The sequence below is a fragment of the Meleagris gallopavo genome, chromosome 2, assembly GCF_000146605.3.
Source record: "Meleagris gallopavo isolate NT-WF06-2002-E0010 breed Aviagen turkey brand Nicholas breeding stock chromosome 2, Turkey_5.1, whole genome shotgun sequence".
NCBI classification, from domain to species: domain Eukaryota; kingdom Metazoa; phylum Chordata; class Aves; order Galliformes; family Phasianidae; genus Meleagris; species Meleagris gallopavo.
In genome coordinates this window covers 29,447,593-29,459,279 of record NC_015012.2, presented here as the reverse complement: position 1 = coordinate 29,459,279, position 11,687 = coordinate 29,447,593, and the positions used below count along the sequence as shown (strand labels likewise).

Genomic DNA, 11,687 nt, shown 5'->3' with positions numbered 1-11,687 from the left:
CTCCGCGTCCCAGCCGGAGCGTGCGCGCTCCCGTTTCTCCGGGTGCCCCGTGCCGGGAGCGGCGCGCCGGGCGTCGGTGGCTCCCGCTCTCCGCGACGGTCAGTTCGTTGCGCTGCCGCTTTGTTCTGCGCTTAGCGAGGATGTGCCGGGTTCCGCGCTGCTTCCGCCGAGGGTGCCCCGGGGTGTCTGTCAGAATTCTTCTGCGGGCGGCCTTTACGGCTTCTCCATCGGGGACGTCAGATCCCGGCGGCAGCGGTTGCAGGCTGACGGAGCAGAGTTCTCCGAAGGACCTTAGGCCGAAGCTCCCCGTCTGAGGCAGCGCGGTTTTCCACCCGCTCCCGTACGTGCAGAGCTTTGCCACTATGGCACGCAGCACAGGCTGTGGGAGTACTGTGTAGAAGTCTCTAATTCTCGGCTTAGTCCTTCCCCACCCCTTTAATGGTGAACGGACTGCTGCTATGGAGACGCCAGGCTTAGCTCAAAATGGCTAATAAGGCGAATTGAAAAGAGAAGCGTGGCCAGTACGAACGGGGGAAGGGAAGAGGTCCTTTTTGCCACTGCTAGATGAGATGCGGCCAGGAGAGAGGGGAGGGCGGCAGCCACCCAGATGCAGAGGTACGCTGATGCGCTGTGAGGTGGGAAACGTCTGGGTCGGCTCAGGAGATGTATTCTTCTCCTCCCCCCGTGCCATTTTGTTCTTTGAAAAATCTCGCAGCCGAAGCTATAAATGCAGGCAGAACGCACAACTTGTTGGTTTTTTGAACGGCAGGACAAAAGAAACCCGGGGATAAAGGCACCGCTCGAGGTGCATCCTGAGGATCAAAAAGGCCAGCGCCGCGGCTGAGTGCTTCAGCTCCTTTCCGTCAGCGAGGATCCTCCTCTGCTCCCCCAGCACCAGCCTCACCGTGAGGGGCTGTAGTACCTGGGGCCTGCACTGAAAACAGTGTTTGTAAGGGGTTGTCATGAGGAGATGGGCACTGACCATCCCAGCAAACACCTTATGTTTTCAAGGAGCCATTACTGCTCGATCCCTTCAGTATGCAGTTGTTATTTTAAAAACAGAGGTTGACGTGGACTGTCACTGCTGGCTAGACTAGGAGTATTATCCCACCAAACTACTGTAACATAAAAATATCTTGGCAGTTAAAAATTTTGTTTTTTAAGTGGGAATTATACGGCAAATCTTTTATGCAAACTTAGATGCTGGGAGTATTTCCTGAAATGACTATCAATTACATAAACCAAATGCATCAGAAGATAAAATAAGGGAGCAAAAATCAGCATTGTGATTATATGCTTACAAAAAAGGTTATGCTGGTGTATAGCTAAAGCATTCAATGCGTTGTTGTTCCACAATCCAGCAGAGGAATTATAGGTTAATTGTACTTTTTTTTTTAATTATCTAGTATTTGTCTCTATGATTTAGAGGAAGAGCTTTCATCTCCCTAAGCACAAAGCAAGTAAAATGTAAGAACTTCCAAGTGACAGTCTAGACTATTTAATGGATAAAAACATTGCTATAAGATTACCATTTATGAAGTATCAATGCCATGTAACTCAGTGCCTTGATTATTTCTAGACATGCAAGCACACCCACACGCAGACTTGAGTGACACCATTCATATGACCACAGCAAGCTACTTATTTGCTTTTCCAATACAATAGGTCATAGGTCATTATCATACCTCTAGCTCTTTCTCTGCCCTATTCTTAAAGTCATATTAGAATTCTAGAATTTTCGTAAGATTAACTTCTCACAGCATTCTGAGTTTGTTTTATAAGCATGATAGGTTTTATAAGTTTTTTGTTTGTTTGTTTTATTGCCTTTATGTATCATTTTTGGTTTCTTTCCTTTTTCCTCTTCATCTTGCCTTTATAAATTTCTTCCATATTCCTCAGTTTTGTTGTTGAATGCCCCCTGGGATGAATCCCTTTTTTCCTTGTGCTTCCTTTTTTAAACCTCTGCTTTTTGCATTGACAGTTATTTCTTTGAATAGATGTTAGTTATAGATTAAGTCCTGCGTGGCACAAATATGTGATCAACATAGATGCAAAGAACGACTGTAGCTCAGTGTTAACAGGTCATAGAAGACAAAGGCTTTTTCTGACACCTAGATTGTGGCATATGCCACCACTTGCAAGAGCCTATTTGCTGGGGAATCTCTGTTCTGTGTTACCAAGTAGCACTACAAATCCAAAGCCCAGTAAAACTGGAGGACATCCTCCTCAATTTCTACCTTTTCCTGACAAAGCTTGTCATCTATTGTACTATAGGAGAAATTTCCACTGGCAAGGGTGACACGGATTGGTTTTTTCATCATTCCTCATCCCAGGTAGACATAAGCAGTAGTCAGTGATTTGTGGGTTCTTCTTCATGAACTTTTAATCACCACCTCCTGATGGTGAATAGTTTCTTTGTGTAAGGGCTGGTAAAGAGGCAGAAATAAAAGCAGGCAGCACTTCAGTTAAACAGGAGAAGGTGGTGCTGGGGTTCCTGGTGCTCAGCACACAAAAGAATGGAAATGCTCTAGCCATAGGCTGAGGAACTGGACTCAATGAGTGCTGTTGGAGCATCAACGAGGTCGAGAGCTTCTCCTGCTTTGTTTGCAATTATTCTGAACATCGCTTGTACAGGGAGAGGTAACAGGAACACTTACCTGCTCAGCTCAATTTCAGTCATGCTTTCTCTGATGTGCTGAGTCAATGCACAGACAGATCCCTCAAATCAGCATTCTCTTAAGCACAGACCCTCACTGCACATGTATTTCTGCTGGCAGTTTTGTCCTTACCTGGAAGCATGAAGGCAGACTGTGGCAAAAATGACTTGCTGCTAGGTTTGTATTCAGCAGCAGGGTTTTCCTGAAGTACATCCTATGCTTTCCTTGGGTGACATAGGTCTTCAGCTGGCCCAATTTTCTAGCTCTTTTGTTTCCCTGTCTTTTGCTCTTGTTGTCCTCTTACACGTGCTTTATTTTGAGTACTTCCCTATCTTGCTTTCCACATTGTCCATTTCCAGTCTACATCCTTCTCAGGAACTTGTTCACTGCCATTGGTATTCTGATTCTTTTCTCTTTACAGACTCTCATTCCCAGCTGTCATTCACCACATGAGGAACCTGTTGTTGCTAGCAGTCCTTCCTTGTAGTGTTAAAAGCAATAAAAGCAGCACCCCCCAAGCTTCATATTTCTTAAGAGAAATGTTACCACTTCCTCTGTAGAGTAATAGCATCTCAGAGCATTCAAGAGGATAATATATTTTTTTTCTGGTTACTGAATGGTAACTTTTGTATATTAGATCTGAAACAGGTCATCTTGGAAATTGTGCTGTACTACTAATCAAGAATTGTTTTATTTTCTGCCTAATGTTACTGCCCTTTCAAGGGTATACTTATTCAGTTACCCACGGGACTGCAAAGAAAGTGAAAAAACAGTTTTCAAGAGATACGGCTTTCATCTATTTAGCAATGTTACTAAAGTTACTGTTTTCCTTCATTTCTTTAAAATAAAAGCTTAATCATTTGCAATGCCTTACATCTATTCTCCATTTTATTAATTAGTTCCTATTTTTATAAAAATAACATAATTAGTATATAGTTTGTATTTCAAAATTAAATACATTTTATCTTGAAGCCTTCAGAACTGGTGTTTTTTGTGAAAAAAAATCATACTCCTTTCTTTCTGAATTAAAATGGGACACGTGTTATACCTCTTCATATATATATTTTTTGTCTTTCTTTGTTGCTGGCAAGAATTTTAACAGGTAAATGCTTTAAAAATTTATCATTACTTTCTTCACTTTAAAAACTGGAATAATCAGGCATGATCTGATAATAGTAACTCACTATCTTCTTCCTGTTACGGGATGTTTCCCATAGGGGTAGTCCTAGTTGCTGAAGACTAGTTCACAAGTAAAGGAATATGGTTACACTTTCTTACTGACGTGTCATACCCTTCTATGAGTTGGTAAAATACCTTAAGAGCTCCTACATTCACTGCTGCTGGTAATATTTCACCTTATTTTCTTGGAGGAAGCTTCCCCATGAAGCAGCTATAGTAAATATATTAATACTATTATCTTGTGAGCATGGCTTTTTCATTCTCTTTATCTAGTCTCACTGGGAAGACAACAGCAACTTATACCACATACCTAACAGTGGTGGTGACAGTTGAGTAGCTGACATGCTGCTGGAGGAGTAGCTCACCTGAAAGCTTGTTCTGATGCTCTGAGACATTAGGCTGATCCAAGAGCTGTTTTCAAGCTTTTGTGCAGCTACCTGAAGGAGTCCTGTGTAGTTTAGCTGTCTAGTCCCTGCACACACGGTCAGTAACCTAGTGAGCATGTTCTCTATAATATTCAGATTTTCATGTTTTTGATGGCATTTTAAAATGCTTTTTTACTCTCTTAATTCTGTCTTTCCCCTCCTCCCCCCCCATCTTCTGCCACACCTTTCTAACATTGTACACTGAGCCCTGTAGCCTTCACCTCTTCTGAGGGGAATACAGGAAAAATAAAGAAGAATGGCAGGAAAAGATGTTAAGTATAAAAAACAAAAAGAGATGTTAGCAAACCTAAGGGGGGGAAAAAAACAACAAGGTTCAGTCTTTCACTGAGTTAGATCAGAATTATGCTTGACAGAGAAAGAATGCACCAACTAGGATTAGCAGGACAGAGAATTGAATTACTGAACTGTTAAAGTCCCTTTAAACTTTCTGTCAGCTAAATCTGGCACACCAACCATAAGAGATCAACAACAAATGCTTAACAGCACACCTTTAATAAAAGCACCTGAAGTGTTGGACACTGTCTGCAGGTAAACCTAATTGTGTTTTAAATTGAAAACTTCCCAGCATTCTGAATTAAGTTCTCTACTTAATCCATCCTCAAAATAAATTCTAATTACTCTTAATTTACATTGTGTTTAGATACCTTGCACAGGAAGGGTGCAAAGTAAAATCAAATTAAGTTACAGACATTATGACCACGGTGATTCCCATAATAAATAGTATTCCTTTGTTTCCTGCATACAGGTGACGTATCCCCAGTGAATTATTCAGCCTTTCACCCAGTGGTGCCGTGTCAGTATTTTATTTTGAAAGACTCTGACCAGCTAGTTTAAAACAAATGAACAAGTAAAATGTCAAGTGTTCTTTATTAAATAACTCAAAAGGTAAAGCATATTGTGTGATTAAGAGAGACAATACTACCAAAGGATTTTTACAGCAGAAAACAAGTTGCGCCAAAGAAGCATTTCGGTCTAGCAGCCAAATTGTCCTCATATAATGGAGTTAATTTCGGTCCTCAAATTGTGACTTGTTTTTTAAAAGATACGCTGCTAGAAATTCAATGGGATTTGGTGGTCTGTGGGGAAAAAAAAAAAAAAAAAAGTGAATCAAAAGCAATTAATTTTTGTTATATGAAACTGGATAGGTGAAGAACTAATCGCCTTCTCTGAAAAGCAACATAACTCCTCTCAAACACCTGGAGGCACTGCCTTAGGGACAACCAACTACCTAGACCACCTCAGTAAGTTTCCAGCTTACATCTGGTCAGTAAGTTTTTAAATAAGGAATCCTGGTGACCATTAGTTCCACGCTATTAAATTGCTAAAACAGTTACATACCTAGAATTAGGGTATACAGTATTTATGCTCACAGTGTACCTCATTGTAAGTTGTATGCATTTATCGATTTCTTTAATTCATACTGCATCAAATAACAGTTTATCAGTTCTCGCTTCTTTTTCTTCAAATGATTCTTGTGGTTTTTGTGCGTTACAAGTGTTTGCTTCGTTTCTGGCAGCTACTATTTCCTGGGCCCTTTAGCCCAAATAAAGCACTAATGTCCTCAACCCAAACTAAAAAGTTACATAGCTTAATTATGTGACCTAGGAAGAATCACCTTCTTTTTTCCAATTATGAATTTTCTACCTAGCTCAATTTCATTATTGTATCAGAAGAGATGGAAAATACAATCCATCATTTCCTTGCTATTCATAATTAATCATATTCCTAATATATTTTCTCTCAGGCTGCAATACTGTCTATTCAGTCACACCCTGCACAGATGGCATTCCATACTTAATGACCACCTTGTCACTACTTTCTCTACTTTTTCACATTGTACAAGAATACAGGGGAATTGGAATTACGCAAACAAAATACAAGAACATAAAAGGTTTAACTAATGACATTGCGTTTTTATCCCTTCAATTTCTAAGTCACAGCATTCCAACTCTTTATTTACTCAGAAGATATTTTTGTAAGGGTAATTGTCAGTTTATAAAGTTCCTGTGCTATTATTTACAGGCTGATCAACTCCAAAACAAAACAACAAAAAACCCCAGCCTGTTCAGTAAAACCCAGTATCATTAACAAACTGGCACTCATTTCTTCAAATTGTTACAAATGATCCTTTCCATGGTTATAGTGTTGAGCTTTGTTCACCACAGTTCACCATTTGCTTTCACTCTACGTCTTGCATCATCCAACCAGTTCCTCCCATATAAAAACTTTTCCTTTTGTCTCACAGCAACTTAATTCTCATTAATAGCCCTTAGTGACAGACTGCCAGAAGCTTTTTGGAGATTAAACAGACTCTGTCATCTGGATTCCTGTTTACATGCGTTTGTTGATTCCTTCAATTAACACCAAGAGCCCTAAAAAAGTTGTGCTGATTCCTCCCCAGATGACATTCAGTCTGCAGCAGAACTCCCACCGATGGCAACTGAAGATCAGCGTGCTGCCTCGGGAGCAGGGTGCACCTTCCTACATGCTCTTTTGTTTTGCTAGAAGCCTGTACGATCAGTTCAAATTCACAATTCCTTCTGAGATTAAGGCACTGCTGCTGGTTGTTCTGGCTATAGGTACAGTGAGGTCATTCATCCATACCAGCTTCTGAAATGTTATTTCAGCAAAACTGAGAAATGGTTTATATGCAGTGTGACTCACCAATAGTTGAGATAGAAATTCATTTGGACAAGGTGAACTACTTTATTACTGTTAAAGAATATGCCTCTGTGTTGCCTGATAAGAGATTTGAGGCACCTTGACAGAACAGTCTTTACTCAAAGGATGAACTATTGTTTGTTGTATTACTGTGTTAACACTGTAGGGTCAACCTCATCCATTAGAAAGTGTTTCAAATTTCTTAGGAGGAGCTATGTCAGGCCTGATTTGCATTTGTTTCTTTCTTTTGAATGGCAAGCAGAACTCTCTATAATCCCACACTATAGAAATTTTGTTCAAAACTAGAACAGCTTCTTCCCTTGTTTCTATAAGGTAAGTTATGTGATAAAATTAATGAAAAATAGTCTCTTCCCTACAAAAACTTTGCAGAAGTAAGCCACATTGTGAGCCAAAAAATTAATTAAATAACTTTAACCATGCCATATGCAGCTAAGTGAGGATCACATCCTGCTATAATCAGAGCATTTTATGAACGTGTTGTAATGATTTTCTTACATCTATCAAGCTAACAACACCATATCTGGTGTGTGAGAGCAAAAAAGGTGACAAACTACCCAAGTTTGAGACCTACTTTCTTCCTAAAGACAGAAGGGAACATTTCAATATCTTACCTCTCTTTTGCAAGAACAGCAAGTCCTTGTAGCAAGATAGGTACAACAGTCTGATCCAAGTAGGCACGTGTGGGTAATGATTGAAGATCCACCTTCTGCTTCGATGTTTTCTCTGCGTTTAACTTCTCATTTTCCACTATTCTCTGAAGGAAAAGTGAATGAATATTGATAATAGCAGTCAGATCTATTTTGAAGTATGCGGGCAAATAAAGTACCTGTTTCTCTGCAAGCTCACTGAAAATAACTTCTTTACATCTTTTAAGAAAATTTAAGTGTGCATTTTTTCTTGGACAAGCTTAAACCAGAGGAGTCTCTGTTCAGAGAAAACAGTCTTAGGAAGGTATAACTTTAACATGAGCAGCTCCAAATGAATGGTTCCCGTGTGCCTCCACTACCAACACAAAAAGGACTCTGTTAATGCCAAGCATTTAGAAACCATAGTAAAGTATAGGATACTTTAAGAAAAGATACACAAAATGGTTCCAGGTGCCTGAAACATCTTGAAACTATTAACTCCGGTTAAAGAAAGGACACAGTACTGCTGCTAGCATACAAAACACATTCAACACCACCTACAGCGATCTACAACTATACAACCCAAGTGCTATGACTGCAGTGGAAATGGAGATGTGCAGGCAGTTTTCAGGGAGCTCGATCACTCAGGATGTTTGAGAAGTCTCTGCAAAGACATACAGCTTCAGCTTACAGAGAGATGAAAGCTCACAAACAGCAGTAAACAAACATCTCAGTTATTATTGTAACCTACGCTGTTACCCGCGGCAGAGGCAGACTGGATGCTGTCTGCTCTATCAGCATAAGTAATTACAGCTAGCTTAGATTATTGTGATCCCATGTTCCCATTTACAAGGATATTAAAAAATCCCTCCCTTTGATACTTTTACAGAAATGCCATTGACTCCTATTCTCCTCTCTGTAATGAAAGCCTGTCTGCCTTTTAGCGGCATGGTCTGTTACTGGCACAGACAGCCATCACAGGACAAAGATTCTCAAAGGAATCTCATCAAAACGTTCATTACTTACTTCAGCAGCATTCTATCCCACAGAAGCAACACAAGACAACGCACTAACAGCTGACAGTACAAGGCAGTCTGCTGGTGCAAATCCCAACTCACTTTCTTAGGAACACTGGCTATTAAGTTCAGACCCAACATTTAACCTCAGGACTGTGACCCCTGCCAGACTTGAAAGCAATAAAGTCTGCCTTACCTCTACATTTTCAGTGAGCCCATATTCAGAATGGGGATTTTCTGGAACCTGTAAAACGAACACATGGTCAGCAACGCACAAACGCTTATTTTACACACGTACGGACAACGCACACCAAAAGTTCCTTGCCGTACCTGCGGCTGTCCCTCCATGATCTGTTCTGCCTCCATGGTTTCCAATGCGGGATTTGCTGGATATAGAGGAATCCTGGAAAGCAACAACACAAACCGGTCAGCAGGCTGAGATCAGACGAGACAAGCGTTTCCTTTCCCTTCCGTCTTCCGCTCGCGTGTCCGCTTTACAGTGCCTATACGCCGGGACCCCCCGCGCCGTCCTGCTGCACCGCACCGCTCTCACCCGCACAGGTTCCGCTGCACGCTGCTTCGCGACGGGACGGCAGAGCCTGCCCGTAGCAACCACAGCCGCCGGCGCAGGTGTCGTAAATTGTTTGGACGTAAGTGAAACAATCGCGCTGCAGCCGCCGCGCTCCGACAATCTGCGCCTGCGCAGAGTGAAGCCCCGCCCACCTCGGCCGTCCGTGTGAGGGGAAGCGGGAGAACGTCCCAGCGCCCACAGCAGTGACGTCACTTGGGCGGTGCCTATCCCGCCACAGCCCTGCTGTTGGCCGTCGGTTGGGCGGCGGGCTGCTTTGACCGCCCGCTGCGAGGGGAGGTGAGTCGGGCAGCCTGGTTGCAGGGAGGTGCTCGGCTTTAGGGCGAGCAGCTCTGTGGGTAGCATTAAGTATTGCTATAATGTTATATCAGCTAGAAAAGGTTTCCTGACGGTACCTTCTATGCAGTGGCATTTGGTGTTGAGGTAGTTGCACCATTCTAATTCCTACGAGTGCAGTGACTTGCCTGCCCCAGACCCTGAACCTTCTGCTGAAGTGCCGTGTTCTAACTCCTGTATTTTGAGTCCCCAATCTGCAGGCTGAGCTCCGCTTTTTCACAGTGAAGTCCCGTCAGGCAGATGAGCTGATGTAGCCATTGCCCACTCCTCAGCGCAGGTCTCACGTATTCGTTGGTGCTCCTCAGGGCTTTTGCTGAGATGGATCATCTCAGCCAGCAGCAGAAAGCTCTCACTTGGGTTGGCTTCATTTGTTTGTCTATGGCTTTTATTCACAAAAAATAGACACCAAAACTATTACTTTTATGTCAGATTATCAATTAAAGTCGTTCATGGATAGGTCCAGTGAGTACTGCAGCCAGCTTTAAATAGGAAGGCAATTAGACTGACTCACAAATGACTGAAATATTTAATAGTCATAATAATGAACTGAGTTTTTTAGGTTCTCACTAGAAGCATTATCACAATTTCTGACACGTCTACTTCTTGAACTGTGCTTTGGCTTAAAAAATGATTCCCTTAACAGGTGCACTGTTTGGTGGTGTGTAGTTCTATATACCATGACAAAGTCAGATGCCTTACAGAGTTTACATTCTCAATGTTTTTAATAACAGTAGCTGAAGAGACTGAGTCATCAGGATTGTTGGAGACTCACTGTCCACACACTCTTCCCCTTGCCATTCAAGCTGTCCTTCAGTTTGTTAATAATTTATTTAGCTACTGGCTCTCCTATTATTTTGCATAGGAATGGGATGATGCTGTACATAACAGATGGTCAGCAGAGATGGTACATGGGTAATCTGTCACATGGCTTATTATACTTGACTTCTTTGTGTACTACGTAATATTAACGCTGCTTGAAGTTTCTGGAAGCTTGTTGGTATTCCAAAAATCTGTCAAATTTTTAGGTAATTCAGCTTGTTAATGTATAGTTCAACTAATAATTTCAGTTTAACAAATAAGAAGTGGGTTTTTTTTAGGTTGTTAAGCACATCATCTTTCTTAACAAACAAAGAAAAAAATACTTAATGAACATTACTGCATTTTTTGGGTGCTGATAGGCATACTAGCTCCATCTAATAAGCATTCTAGGTCACAAATATCTATTTTGTTATATACTATTATATAATTAATTCTGTAGTTTAGGCATTAATAAAAACTAATACTCTTTATTAAAATACAACCACTCATATATATATATTAAAAAAAAAAAGCAATACACGTTACCGGGGCAAATTTCTTTACTAAAAATACCTGTATGTGGCATAAACAAGCAATGAATAAATAACTTCATTCATTTTTCATGTATTTCTATACTGTGGGGACAGTGCAGATTACTGTGTACAGTGCTGTTGTGTAGTAGACAGATGGTCAGTCGTGATGCAGAATCACTGCCTCTCCGTGCTGTATGTGTGTAAGGTGTGGTGGGGGTAGGATTGGAGCACAGAGGAAAGGATGTGTGATGGCATTGCATGTGGCAGGAGCAGATGCCCAAGCAGAACGTGGCGATGTATGGCTGTCTGCCCTGGATGCCAGACTCGATGTGCCAAAGCACTTGCAAGGACTTGAGGTAATGAAGGCACTAAGCAGCTGGGGGATCTGTCTCAGTGGGAAAGACCCATCAGGCAATAAATATTGCTGTTACTAAATAATTGATAAGGGTGACTGGGCCAGCGGAGCATTCATCCTCGCAACGAGAGTAGAAGGCGTTGAGGTTTATTCCCAGAGTGACGTATCTGTGCTTGGTGTCCGCGTCCACCTCCATTACTCCTCCCCGGGACTACATTTCCCAGCGTGCATCGCGGCCGGCCTACGTCTCCCGCGGGACCGCACGCAGCGCAGCGCCACGCCGAGCGCGTTGTGCCCGCCCCGCGCCGCCCTCCGCGAACTGCAGAAGCCCCGCGGCGTCGACCCCGCCTCCTATTGTCGCTGCGGCTGCTGCGCCTCAACAATAGCGGCGCTGGGAGCGCTACGCCTGACCGCTGTCAGCGCTCCTCCCCCGAGGCCGAGCGAAAGGGGCGTCGCCGCCGCCGCCGCCG

At 42.4% G+C, this 11,687-nt stretch overlaps 1 protein-coding gene across 2 annotated transcripts; it reads right to left on the bottom strand.

Annotated features, from left to right (window-relative positions):
- Window positions 1-5,130: 5,130 nt before the first annotated feature.
- Window positions 5,131-9,317, bottom strand: DPY30 (dpy-30 histone methyltransferase complex regulatory subunit). 2 transcript variants are annotated; one of them, XM_003203978.4, is made up of 5 exons: window positions 9,160-9,317; window positions 8,937-9,009; window positions 8,803-8,850; window positions 7,576-7,718; window positions 5,131-5,358 (listed from the first exon to the last, which is right to left on the bottom strand). In XM_003203978.4, exons 2-5 carry the CDS (start codon window positions 8,970-8,972, stop codon window positions 5,286-5,288), a joined length of 300 nt encoding a protein of 99 aa, XP_003204026.1. In that variant the 5' UTR covers window positions 8,973-9,009; window positions 9,160-9,317; the 3' UTR covers window positions 5,131-5,285. The 2 variants fall into 2 exon arrangements, with proteins under 2 accessions (XP_003204026.1, XP_031408255.1); XM_031552395.1 differs by lacking the exon at window positions 9,160-9,317 and adding an exon at window positions 9,105-9,123.
- Window positions 9,318-11,687: the final 2,370 nt, after the last annotated feature.